We start from the raw sequence: 14034 nt of genomic DNA, 5'->3' as shown, positions 1-14034 counted from the left end.
CCTATGGTTCAAGTGCAGCTGTGACTGCACAGACTCCTCTCCCCAGATACTGAGCAGATCCAACAGCTCAGTAGTGCTCCAGCAGGAGAGCGTTTGCTGCAATAAGCCACCATGGTCACCTGGGAAGATGCGATGAGACCTCTCCATGCAGAGCCAACAGGAAATGGAATTTCAAAAATTCTTGGGACTTCTAAGAGGGAAGGGCGGATGGTTGTTTACCTGGCTGCCATATAGTGGAGTTCAAACTGCTGACCAGAGCGGTCAGGATGGGCATTGTGGGACACCAATGAAATCAAGCGCGGTGTCTAAACTGGCACTTTGTGGACAAAAATTTTGTGCAAAAAACCTTATGTCTGTCATCAGGGAGGTTTTATTTTGTCATCAAAACAGAGTGCTTTTGCTGCCAAAGGTCACATCACAGTGTGTATGCATTCACTGTTTTGTCAACAAAAGCTGCCTTTTGTCAACAAAACTCTTTAGTGTAGACAAGGCTTCAGAGGAGTTCAGTGTGGCTCAAAAGCTTATCTCTCTCACCAACAAATGTTGGTCTAATAAAAGATAGTACCTCACCCTCCCCTTGATTCTCTAATAATATCTTTTATTGGACTAACTTCTGTTGGTGAGAGAGACAAGCTTTTGAGCCACACACACTCTTCTTCAGAACATCTTACATCCAACATATCCTGGGACAGACAGGGCTACAACTTTGTATATTTCAGATTATAGGCTTCCTTCTTCTTAAGGGGGGTAGGAGCCCCATAATGCAGGGGGCTAGTGCACTAATTAGCCGTTCACCTCTAGAAAGAGCAGTCTTATTTCATGTCACAAGTGGAAGCGCCTTTTGGGGGAAGTATATAACTTTTTATTTTTATTTTTTTTTGGTTAGAGCAAGTGGTTGACTTTGTTTCCTACTGGAGTGAGTGAGGTGGGTAAAGCCCCTCTGTCCTGCAATTGCTATGTGCAAGTTATAGAGTCAGGTTGCTCGTGTCTATACCCATCTGATTTCATATCCTCTGGAAAGGCTTTCTTCTCACTTAATTTCTGATATTTTGAGCATCTGTCACACAAACTAACCCAACTTTCCCTCCCTGTGCAAATTCCCCTACTGAACAGTAGCTGGTGTGTGTGAGTTACAAAGTGAAACCATCTGTGCTCATCTCCCTGCAGAGTTAACGAGCTTTACGTAGACGACCCAGACAAAGAGAGCGGAGGTAAAATAGAAGTGAATCTGAACATCAGCTTACCGAACCTGCACTGTGAATGTAAGTGTCTCTGTTCAGGCCTAGATCTCTTGCTGTATTTCTAGAGGTGGCTACTCAAAGCTCTAAGTTTACTCATTTAATGTGAGATCTTGGAGCAATCCCCACCCTGTATTTTGATGAAATGTTGTTGCCTTTTTCTCCTAGGGAAGAAATAAAAACTCTACCTTGTCCAGTGTATTGTTCTTCCCTTTCTGAGTAGTATGACTGTAGAGAGAGGCATTAGAGAGCGTCTTTTCTATAGTGTGTCGTCATCTCTATAGGGAATTAGTTGTACCCATGTTTACACAACCCAGTGGCTCATGCTTACACAATCCAGGTGTGGGAGGGAGGTCAGATTTCTGCAGTGGCTGAGTCTCTGTAAATACCCTACTACTTCACATTCTAAGCCAGGTTATCTTTTACTTGCGAACCTACCTAGCAATGGAATATGCCTCTGTCCTCCTTCAGTTCTGACTAGTGACCCACCTCCCTTTAGTGAGATCTGACTAAATCTGGTTTACTCTTTCATGGTCTGCTCTTTTGTGTCCAGGAGTAAGAAACCTTTTGCGTTCTAATCACAGCTATCTGACTCAGATGTCACATTTGGCCTTTGGCAAATCACCTAAATTCTCTGCCTCACTTTCTCAATCTGAAAAATGGGAATTAGGCCTACCTCCCAAGGGTGTAATGTCTAAATTAATATTCATAAAATACTCTGAAGCTGAAAAGCTCTTTGGTGATTATTCCATCGCTGCTGATGAGTAGCAATGACATTTACTTTAACAGGTGAATTTACTTGAACGATTCTGTTGAATGCCAGGAAAAAGTTCTTTGTGCTCCACAAAGAATTGTGCACACCTTTTCCTGTTTGTAACTTTCTCCATGTTTATCTTTCCTTTTTCCCCCTCCCAACCGGGTAGTGGTTGGACTGGACATTCAGGATGAAATGGGAAGGCACGAAGTTGGTCATATTGACAACTCAATGAAAATACCTCTCAATAATGGGGATGGCTGCAGGTTTGAGGGCCACTTCAGCATCAACAAGGTGAGTGTGAATGACACCTGTTGTGGGTGTATGGTGGTTTGGGAGCAGCTGGCAAGCCCCGTATGCAAAGCACTCATGAAAACCCCTACCTGAATGGCTCTGCAGGTATTGTGGTTTCAAATCAGGACATGAGCTCAGCTCCCTGATGCTGCAGTATAGTACTAGGAGGAGAGGCTGCACAGTTAGACCTATAGAAGTATTAAATAAAGCGCCCATATACCCCTATCTAGAACGACATTCCAGGTGTCACCTCTTGAATAACAGAAAACAGGCCTGTATTGTGGCCAACAGCCCCTTTCGTTAAAACAGGCTCTAATGTCTTGGGTTGTGTATGAGCTATTGGGGAATGCAGAATGGCTGCTGTTTGCCCTCCATAATCACAGCACCTCTAGTACATGATTCACTGCTGTGCAAAGAGCTTTGGCAAATTCTGATCCAAACTCTTTCCTATTCCAAGAACTGCAGAATGATTGGAATGTTCCCCACTTGGGGATGCCAGCTTGACAGAAATGGCTTCGTTTTTAGATGGGGTGCCATGAACACCCATGTGCGTGCATGCACGCACACCTATGTGCTGTGTAGAAATGGAGCTCTGTCGTGCTCTGAGGGAATGAATATACAGGCTTAGGGAGGTTCCTCTCCGGGATGGGTGTGTCCAGAATTGGTTAGATGCTGCAGATGACTAAATGGGATGTGGGGATTGGGAAGGTGTGGCTCACAGACTGTTTTATTCACGCCTTGTCATGTACCACAGAGGCAGCCAAATCCTGCTCCCTTCTTCCCCTCCCAGATCATGTTAAATCACATCTAAAAATAACCGGCAGAGCCCCTTGCTTACGCTGTGGCATGAAAATAATTTGGACTGACTTGTTCCTTGAAGCATAGTCTTTTTTTCCTCTCTCTCCCACTAAGCAGCCAGCGAGACTGATGACTGACTAGCTACTAAGCTGGGATAGGGCTCAGTGCAGTTTCATCTTTTTGTTCTGAAAGTCTGACAGCTCTCTGAAGTTTAGGGCTAAGGAAGTAAAGTTCCTGTCTGGTACGTGTAATGTGTCTGCTTTCTGGCACAGGTCAGAGCCAGGAGGCTTGCTGTATGTTCTTCTCTCACAAAGTAGGAATAGGGTGATCTGCCTGATTCTCTTTAATTTTTGTTTTTATTATTTGGGTAATACATCACTCCTGGAGGTGCTCTTTGCCGGCAGGGGTCAAACCCAGGAGTTCTGGCTCTGAAAGCATGAACCTCTACTGCCTGAGCTAAAAGATCCCAGTCTGTTAGCAGAAAGGCTGTATGGACTTACGAACCTCTTGGGTCCAGTCACTAGAAGAGGACAAGCCATGCTGTGTAAGCATGGGTTAATTCGCATTATGGTAGGGTGTGGAGGCCACAGTCAGGGATTTAGGTCTCATTGTGCTTGACACTGTACACACACATACTGAAGGCATGATCTTACAATCGTAGGCTCTGATCCTGCAAATAGCTAAGCCTCTCTGAACTCTGTGTATGTGATTAGTCCTGTTGACTTCAGTGGGACAGCTTGTGTGTGTAAAGTTAAGCACATGCTTAACTGTTGCTCCATTAGAGTCTAACAAGTGTATGATAGCATATGGCAAGACAACCAGTGAATACAGTGAATGGGAGGGAGTGCAGAGAGAAGCAGTGAGATGAGTCTGTGTGTGGTTCTAAATGTTGACTATGCTTCTTCATCCCCAGTATCATTTCTCTAGTATGCTTGTAACACACATCATGTGCACATATACAAGCATTCCCAGTGGTGCCCAGGTGTTCGTACAACCATTTGGATTAGACTTGCTTTAATCTAAGACAGAGGTTCTCAAACTTTTGTATTGGTGACCCCTTTCACACAGCAAGTGACCCCCTTTATAAATTAAAAACACCTTTTAAAAAAATATTTAACACTAATATAAATGCTGGAGGTGAAGCTGGGTTTGGGGATGGAGGCTGATAGCTCATGACCCCTCACGTAATAACCTCATGATCCTTGAGGTTAATGACCCCCAGTTTCAGAACCCCTGATCTAAGCTAAGCACCATGTGGTCTTCCCTTATGTGCCAGTCTCCGCTGGTGCAGAGCTATCGGGATCATTAAGGTAATGGCTCCCGTGGTCATCCTCCCACTACTGTTCTACAATGCATCAGTTGTTGCTAGGTGTTGCCAACCACATCAGCACTCAAGATCCTTTTCTTCTGACACCAATCCTTTGCACTGATGTGGCAAGGAAGATTTACCTGGCCCTTTTAGAGCAGCAGTTGCATTGACTCTGTTGAAAGGTTTCATGTTGCAGTTCTGGTAATCATGTTCTGAAGTGTCTTTGAATTCCAGAGTGATCCAATCAGAAATGACATGAGAGCAGCTGCTTTACATTGTCATGGCAACTGAAGCCCTTAGGTGAAATCCATGTATGCAGACGTTAGTGTTCTTCTTCGAGTACTTGCTCATGTCCATTCCATATTAGGTGTGTGAGCTTATATGTGCCGAAAGTTTTTCCCCCTAGCAGTATCCGTAGGGGACCAGCTCTGGTGCCTTCTGGAGTGGCGCCTGCATGGCGTGGTATAAGGGGCACCACCAGCTCCCTCTACTTGCAGTTCCTTCTTGCCATCAGTGACGGTGCTGGAACTTCTGCTGCTTCAGCTAGCTTTTGCTTAATTCAGTGTGTCTCGCAAATGTTTCTTTGTAAAATAGTTTAGTATTTACCCTTAGTATAGTTCTAGTTAGTTGGTCCCGGATGGGACTTAGCCTAGAGATGGGGCATGCAGCGATCCCGAGGCTTTAAACCATGCAATCATTGTAAGCAGCCCATGCCAATCAGTGACCCACACTTCAGCTGTTTAAGATGTCTCAGAGAAGGACACATAAGTGACAAGTGTTGCATCTCTCAGTCGTTCAAACCCAGAATTAAAAATGAGACAGACATCTATCTCAGGGCACTCCTGATGGAGTTAGCACTGACCCTGGCACCAGAGCAGAGATCCGACTCAGCCCTGAGCACTGCAGCATCAGTACGGAGTGACCCGCTGATGCCGTCTACAAGCTGGCACCGATCTCCTTCCCTGGCCAAGAAGCCCGAGAGGTCCACGAGGGGAAGATCTCCCACTTCCCGTGAGGGAAAGAAGAGGGCCAGCGGAGAGCCAAGACCTGTGTTGGGCAGCTTGACACTTCCATTAGGGAGTCGGGCCCCAGCTCATGTTGAGCGGTCAAGCCCCTCCCATACTATGCCTGCCACGCCAGACCGTGATGAGGGCCTCTGTCAACTCTAAGTCCTATTGAGGCCCTGCAGGCAGTGCAAAAGATCCTGACGCTTCCAGTGCCGCCCACACTGGCTCTGGTGGTACCCAAACCCAGGGGTAAACCCACCTTGGGACCTGCCTCAGCAGCGCCGCTCCCCATCCCGGGTGACATCCCACCAGCGCTCGCCCTCATGGAGCTGTCATGCCTTGGACTTCGGGAGACTGGCTCAGAGAAGCCCTCGTTGGTCTCCAGACCCTGGGCACCAACAGCAGGATTCGAGGTGCGGCTTGCTGGTAACCTGGTGCAGATCTGCCGTAGCACGCGCCCCCCAGCATGAGCATTGAGACCAACCCATTGGGTCTTCAATGTTGTGGCACCGGTCCTGCGACCAATCGGTGGAATGGGGTCACCGATCACCCACCCGACAGGACCTGTTGCCAAGACGTGAATCCCCTCAATTGGGGAGATTCTATCGACGACCGGCCTGCTCTGACTCCTGGTCCCACTCTAGATCCTGGTACAGCTCAAGCAGTGTGAGGCATAGATCGCAGGTCTACCGACGCAGATCTGCTGAACGCCGAAGATCCCCAGGGTCCCATGGGAGGAACTCGTCCCAACCGGACAGGTCAGTGCCGAGGCACAGCAGCGGGCACCGAGGTTAGGAGTGCCGTTGGGCCAGCTGATTATAGTCATTCCGCAGCATCCGTTCCGCTTACGACTCCAGTACTGATCAGGAGTCCCTGGTAGCAGGGCAGGCCCCAGCACCAGTGGTACTGTTGACCTCAAAAGTACTGCAACTGATGCTGTAGCCTCTGGGCCAATGGCCGGCAGCGTGGTACCCCTGGAATCCATGGGGGTTCACTCAGCCTTCCCAGGCTGCCCAATAGGTGGCAGGGGCCTCAGATAGGCCATCAGCCGCAGCATCCCATCCTCCTCTGGAGTTGGAGGCCCTGCAGGGGAAGACCAGCCCCCCCCCCCCCCAAGTCTCCTGACGAACTAGGGGAGCAGCCAGTTGGGCCACCAGGGGATGTGGTGGATCCCTCGGCCCTGGCTTCGTTCTCATCATTGCCAGACGAAGCGATTACGGGTCCGCCTCACCCAGTTCCACAAGATGACACCAGAGCTCATCAGGAGCTTTTGAAGTGCGTCGCCTGTAACCTGGGGCTCCAGGCAGAGGAACTTGAGGAGCCATAGGACTCACTGTTCAACGTCCTTTGCTCCACGTCACCTGCTAGAGTGGCTTTACCCCTACATGAGGGGGTATTGAAAATAATTAATGCCCTAGGGCTAACCCCCCCCCTCCTCCCACCCATTTCAAAAAGGGCTGAGCGCAAATATTTTGTGCCAGCTAAAGGCCATGAGTATCTCACCCAGCCCCAAACTCCCTCATAGTTGAGGCCATTAATCAGAGGGAGAGCCGGAGTCAACCCGAGACTACGCCCAAGAATAAAGACTCAAAGAAACTGTTTGGGTGAAAAATGTATTAGTCTTCCAGCCTTCAGTGGAGAGTGGCCAACCACCAAGCCCTCCTTGGCTGCTATGACTACAATATGTGGCAGTCTGTGGCCAAACTCGAGGTCTCGCTGCCCAAAGGGTCCAGGAAGGCATTCCGGGCGATCCTTGAAGACGGCACTGCTGCAGTGAGAGCGGCCTTCCAAGCAGCCTTGGACACAGCAGACTCCATGGCTCGCACCATGGCCTCCATCTCCCTGCAAAGGGCATCCTGACTGCTCCTCTCGGTCTGTCAACGGAGGGTCTGCCAACAGAGGCTCAGCAATTGATGCAGGACTTTCCCTTTGATGGCCAGGCCCTGTTTGCAGAACAGACGGATGGTAAATGGCATTGCCTTAAGGACTCCCACATTACCCTGTAAACTTTGGGGCTGTAAGTTCCAGGTCCAGCCCATAAGCGGTTCAAACAGCAGCAATTTCAGGGCCAAGGGAGTCAAACCCACAAGGAGCCCCCCCCATAAGAAGAGTAGGGTCTACAAGCGCCACCCAAGCCACCCACCTCCTCCCTCTGCCCAGTCGGGCTCGACCTGCAATAAGCAGGGGGGCAAGCTATTGTTTTGAGGGTACATTCATGGGCGACCTACCAGACTTCAGAGTAGCAGCCAAATGCATCCGATGAAGTGAGCTGTAGCTCACGAAAGCTTATGCTCAAATAAATTTGTTAGTCTCTAAGGTGCCACAAGTACTCCTTTTCTTTCTACCAGACTTTTTACCCCAGATCTGTCTGTTCCGTTGTTATCCAACTGCCTTTATTTTTTCCTCCCCACATGGATGCCTATAACTTCAGACTGCTGTGTCCTCAGTACTGTGGTGGAGGATTATACCCTACAGTTTATTTCCCACCCCACTTCCTGGTCCCTCTTTAGGGCTCCTTCTCATGAGAGTCTTCTTGCGCGGGAGGTAAAGGGGTTGCTACAACTGGGTGCAGTAAAAGAAGTTCCTCTCGAGTACAGGAACCAAGGGGTTCTATTCCCAGTACTACTTAATCTCAAGGGCGATCTACGTCCCATCCTGGACCTGAGGAACCTCGACAAGTATCTAAAGAAGCTAAAGTTCCATATGGTCTCCTTGGCTTCTATTATCCCCTCCCTGGATCCAGGAGACTTGTATGCAACCCTCAACTTGAAGGACTCATACTTCCACATAGCGATCTTTCAAGGTCACAGACGCTTCTTCCAGTTTATGGTGGGGCCCCACCACTACCAGTTTGCGGTCCTCCCGTTCAGCCTGGAGACAGCACCTAGAGTGTTTACCAAGTGCGTGGTGGTGGTTTACCTCAGGCGTCAGGGTATCCAGATCTACTTGTACCTCAATGACTGCCTAGTCAAGAGCCACTCCAGGTCTCAGGTCCAAGAGGATGTCATGGTGCTGCAAGCCACGTGCTGCTCCCTGGGCCTACTGATGAACCACAAAAATTCTACGTTAGTTCTGGTGCAAAGGATAGAGTTCATTGGAGCAGTGCCTGACTCGACTGTGCCAGAGCATTCCTGACGCTAGAAAGGTTCCAGATGTTGATGGGTCCCATCACAGAGTTCTCCGCATTCCCTCCGACTACACAGGGTTTGCCTGTGCCTGCTGGGTCACATGGTAGTGTGCACATTTGTTGTCTGCCATGTCAGGCTCCAGATGTGGCCCCTGCAGCAATAGCTGGCGACAGTCTATTCCCTGTCCAGAGATCACCTGGACAAGGTCATTACCTTTCCCATGACGGTACTCATCTCACTGTGATGGTGAACTGATCATACGACTGTCCTAGAGGGGGTTCCGTTCGACACCCCCCATCACGCCATTGAGTTGGCATCAGGAGATGACATTACACGTAAATGTCGAAGAATTCAGGGTGGTCTGCTTGGCATGAGGAGTCTTCCTACTTCACCTGTCGGGCAAGGTGTTGAGAGTCCTGATGGACATCATGGCCTCAATGTTCTACATCAGTGTTTCCCAAACTTGGGATGCTGCTTGTTCTGGGAAAGCCCCTGGTGGGCCGGGCTGGTTTGTTTACCTGCCGTGTCTGCAGGTTCGGCCCATCGCAGCTCCCATTGGCCGCGGTTTGCTGTTCTTGGCCAATAGGGGCTGCAGGAAGTGGCACGGGCCGAGGGATGTACTGGCCGCTGCCTCCTGCTGCCCCCCATTGGCTGGGCACAGCGAACCGCGGCTAGTGGGAGCTGCAATCGGCCAAACCTGCGGACGCGGCAGGTAACTAAACTGGCCCGGCCCGGCAGGAGCTTTCCCTGCACAAGCGGCATCGCAAGTTTGGGAAGCACTGTTCTACATCAACAGGCAAGGGGGAGCACGTTCGTCGACTCTCTGCCAAGAGACACTCCATCTTTGGGACTTCTGCATCAGTCATAAAATCTATCTGGAAGCCTGTCACCTCCCTGGTGTCAAGAACACGCTAATGGATCACCTCAGCAGGGACTTCTCCTCTCACCATGAGTGGTTGCTCCACCAGGAGGTACCTGGCATGATCTTCCAGAGGTGAGGAACTCCCCATGTGAACCTGTTAGCCACCAGCCTAAACAGGAAATACCACTGGTTTTGTTTGTGACAAGGCCTGGGCAAGGACTCCCTCTCCGATGCCTTCCTCCTGTCATGGTCAGGGAGCCTGATGCATGCATTTCCTCCGATTCCACTCATCAGCATGGTCCTGGCAAAGATCAAGAGAGACGTGACACAGGTTACCATGATCGTCTCGGTGTGTACTCGCCAGCACTGGTTGGGCATGCTCATGAACCTATCGGTGGCCCCTCCCTGGCCCCTGCCCAACTGACCGGACCTGCTGTCATAGGACCACGGTCGGCTCCTATACCCCAACCTCATGTCCCTCCACCTCTCGGCATGGATGCTGCACGGCTGAACTCGGAGGAATGGACCTGCTCGGATGAGGTCCAACAGGTCCTCCTGGGAAGCAGGAAGCCCTCAACCAGACTGACTTACCTGGCCAAGTGGACAAGGTTGTCCCACTGGGCGGCTGAGCATGGCATCTCTCCCTTGCTCTTCCTTACAGTCTGACTTAGACTACCTGCTTCATCTGAGGATCCAGGACCTGGTGCACACTTCTATTAGAGTGCATCTCACAGCCATCTCCACTTTTCACCCACCGATCCAGGCCAGATGGTGTTTTCTCATGACAGGACGGTCAGATTCTTGAGAGGCCTTGAGAGACTCTTCCCGCAGGTATGGACTCCTGTCCCACAGTGGGATCTTAATTTGGTACTCTCCTAGGCTCGCAAGCTCACTCTTTGAGCCGCTGCGTTCCTGCTCCCTTTCCCACCTGTCATGGAAGGCTGCGTTCCTGGTGGCGGTGACATCGGCAGGACGGGTCTCTGAAATTAAAGCCTTGATCTCAGGACCTCCGTACACGGTCTCCTACAATGATAAGGTTCAGTTGCGGTCCCAACCGGCCTTCCTGACGAAGGTGGTATCCACCTTCCATATGAACCAGGACCTCTTCTTCCCGGTGTTCTGTCCCAAACCACACAAGACTAGTGAGGAGAGGCATCTTCATGCGCTGGACGTCCGAAGGGCCTTGGCTTTCTACTGAGAATGCACTAAGCCTTTCCTAAAATAGACTCAAATCTTCATTGCTACAGTGGATAGGATGAAGGGTCACCCGGTGTCCTCGCAGAAGGATCACTTAATGCATAAGGACCTGTTACGACCTGGCAGGGGTTCTGTCGCTGCCAATTGTCAGAGCCCATTTGATGAGAGCGCAGGCCTCTTTGTCGGCCTTCCTGGTACACATCCCTATCCAGAACATCTGTAGAGCTGCAACGTGGTCTTCTGTCCATACATTCATGGCTCATTATGCCATCACTCAGCAGGCCAGGGACGACACTTGGTTCGGCAGAGCGGTGTTGCAATCTATATGTCCATGAACTCCTACTCACCTCCAGGGGTACTGCTTTGGAGTCACTAATATGGAATGGACATGAGCAAGCACTCGAAGAAGAAAAGACAGTCAGTTACCTTTTCCGTAACTGGTGTTCTTTGAGATGTGTTGCTCATGTCTATTCCACAACCCGCCCTCCTTCCCCACTGTTGGAGTTTCTGGCAAGAAGAAACTGAGGGTCGTGGGAGCTGGTGGCGCCCCTTATACTGAGCCATACGGGTGCCAATCCAGAGGGCGCCAGAGCCGGTCCCCTACGGATACTGCTAAGGGAAAATTTTCCAGCACTGGTGTATGTGGTGAGCACACACACCTAATATGAAATGGACATGAGCAACACATCTTGAAGAACACCAGTTACGGAAAAGGTAACTCTCTTTTTCCCTAAGTTAACAAAGCCTGTTCTTGAGGTGGCACTGTCAGGGCTGGAAGCTGAAAATCTGACCAGTTTGTATGTACGTGAAGCCTCTAACTCTTTTTATATATATGACTAGTACCCAGGACTTTTCTACGCAGCTAAACAATAATGGGTCCATGTATAAGTGTGAGTGTGGGAGAAAAATTTTAGATAATTATTTTTCACCTGCGGCAATTGTGGATCTTCATTTTGATGGGGGAAAGGGAAGGTATGCCTTAGGTCTTGGGAACTGGAACTGCTGGGGTATGATTTGTTGAAAACAAGCGTATGCAATGTGTTTATAAGGCCACTTGGGTCTTGTATTTTGGGATGTAAGCCGATCTCCCCTTTTATGTGCAGCATTACCTCACTGGCCGGGTGCATTATGGGCTTTCAAACTTTCTTTGAAACATCAAGTAGTGGCCGCTCCTAGAGCAGACGGGTCTATGATCTTATCCTTGTGGTCCAATTTTGTGTTGTGATACCTAGTAATGCCTAAGGAAATAAAATTATAGTCATGTGTTTCCTTTTTTTGAATGATTGGCTGACTGCAGGTTCCAGGTAACTTTCATGTGTCAACACACAGTGCCACTGCCCAGCCTCAGAATCCTGACATGACGCACATCATCCACAAACTCTCATTTGGGGATAAGTTAAAGGTGAGTACTCCATCCAGGCCATCTTGCTGTCTACAGGGGCAGAGGAACCACTCTTATTTTTACTTCATTTTGGAGCATTTTACAGAAGGGCTGTGTGTGGTGGGGAAGGGCAGGGAGGAGCTGTATTCTCATTCACAATAGAGAACTTTAAACTTTTGTGGCTGTGTTTCATCAATAGATCTAACAGTGCTTTTGAAAAGATGGATAATAAGAAGCCCTATTCTTGCTGTATAAATGGTGATGGGAAATGGAGGCACAAAAAAGTTGTGATGTTACTGGCATCACTAGGAATAGAATTTAGGAATCCTGAGTCCAGATTCCTTGCTACAGCACTTGGCAAGTTGCTTTGAATATTCATTTTGAACATGTAGCTTCAGTTAGCGGCTTTGTGGAGGCTAGGCATGAACATCGAGGGACTACAATACCACAGGTGTGGTGGTTAAAAGCGTATGCTACTGCAACAAATTCTAGCCCCATAGCCCTTCCTTTCTCTATACTTCTAAGGGAGATCATAGATTAGAAAGCGAGACATCTAGCAACTTCCCCCTTCTCACAGGACAAATTGAGTGGTTACTCAAAGCTGCCAGCCTACAACTGGGGAGAAGGTGAATGTGTGCATTTGCCTTATGGCTAGCGTTTCACCTGGTGTGCTATATGTTATTGCATAATTCCTGACTTCTTAATGGAGACAACTCACACCTTTGTAATTTGCTTCCAGAAAGCTGGCTTCATAGGGATACAAAGGTGCGTGCACAAACCTATTCCATGACTTACCCCCCAACATGGCTTAAACAGAGCCTCTTTGTAATACTGGTTCCTCAACACAGACATTTCATTATGCTGCTCCCTGTTCCACACATGCCTGCGTACTCCAAAATCTTTGTAATGCTAATGAGTCTAAAGCATTGCTTTGTAGTCCTCTATTCATTCTGCTCCTGCTTCCTTTAGGACATGTCTTGTGTTGGAGCATTGAAATATTAGCATATTGATTAGGAGGCTTAATGTCTGTAAAGCACTTTGAAAAGTATGAAAAATAAATCTTAACTTTAATAGACATGGTGGTCCACTATAAGAGGAAGTGCTAATAGGGACTGCTGCTGACTGCATGGGAAACATGTCCTATACAGGAATGTTCCCACAACTGCATCCTGCAGTCTTCGGAGAGTGTTAGCATGAATGTAGTGAGAAGGCTGGGCAATTGGAGGTCTTTGGGCATGGAGGGGAACAGGCAGAAGATGTCTGATTGCAGACATTGTGTCCCTCAGCACAGAAGTATTTAGCACATCATATACTCTGCCACTCTCCCAGATGTAGCTGGCTATTGGTGTGTGCCATTACAGGTTGATTCAGAAATCTCATGCCTCTAAATAACATACGCTGTTCAGTCACCTCTGTCTCTTCACGCATGTGTATGCACATGCTCCTGGCACAGTAAGCAAAACCCATGAGCTAAAGGGCATGTGACATGGGAGGAGATGTTTATTACTCTGCTTCTAGCTAGACTGAGCAAGCACTGGTGAGAGCCAATGAGGGTACGTCTATGCTGCCGGCGGAGTGTGCTTCCTAGAGCAGGCACATAGATGTGCTAGTTCTGCTTGAGCTAGTGTGCTAAAAATAGTAGTGTAGCCGCAGTAGCATGAACGGCAGCTCAGGCTAGCCAACCATGCACAAGCTCACCTGAACTCCTAGGTATGTACTTGGATGGCTAGCCTGAGCCACCACCACAGCCACCCTGTTTTTTTTAGCATCCTAGCTGAAGCAGAGCTAGTGGGTCTGCACTGGGGGAAGCATATTCTAGCTGCAGCAAAAGATGTATCCAGAGTGATTTCATGAGGTGGGGGGTGTGGATCATTTTAATGTGATCTGGATATGAGTGAGTTTTCTTTGTTCAGTGTTTATCTTAGGGTATCTGCTGATTTAATAGTGGGTTCAAGGGCTTGCCTGATTCCCTTGTTCCTTATTGTGTCATGGCCTGAAATGTGAGTTTTTCATAAACTCCCAACTGCAAAACCTCCCAGCTTCTCCCTCAAGGGATCTCCCCACCT

General features: G+C 48.9%; 1 protein-coding gene across 1 annotated transcript in view; it reads left to right on the top strand.

Annotated features, from left to right (window-relative positions):
- The window catches only part of ERGIC1 (endoplasmic reticulum-golgi intermediate compartment 1), a 104734-nt gene that overhangs the window by 72094 nt on the left and 18606 nt on the right, over window positions 1-14034 (top strand). Inside the window, exons 4-6 of the mRNA XM_038414679.2 lie at window positions 1168-1262; window positions 2162-2286; window positions 11885-11989. Coding sequence (XP_038270607.1) covers window positions 1168-1262; window positions 2162-2286; window positions 11885-11989 — 325 coding nt within the window. The remainder of the gene's footprint in view (window positions 1-1167; window positions 1263-2161; window positions 2287-11884; window positions 11990-14034) is intronic.

The sequence above is a fragment of the Dermochelys coriacea genome, chromosome 8 (assembly GCF_009764565.3).
Source record: "Dermochelys coriacea isolate rDerCor1 chromosome 8, rDerCor1.pri.v4, whole genome shotgun sequence".
NCBI classification, from domain to species: domain Eukaryota; kingdom Metazoa; phylum Chordata; order Testudines; family Dermochelyidae; genus Dermochelys; species Dermochelys coriacea.
Note: the sequence above shows the minus strand (reverse complement) of the source record. Positions and strands in the feature narration are given on the sequence as shown.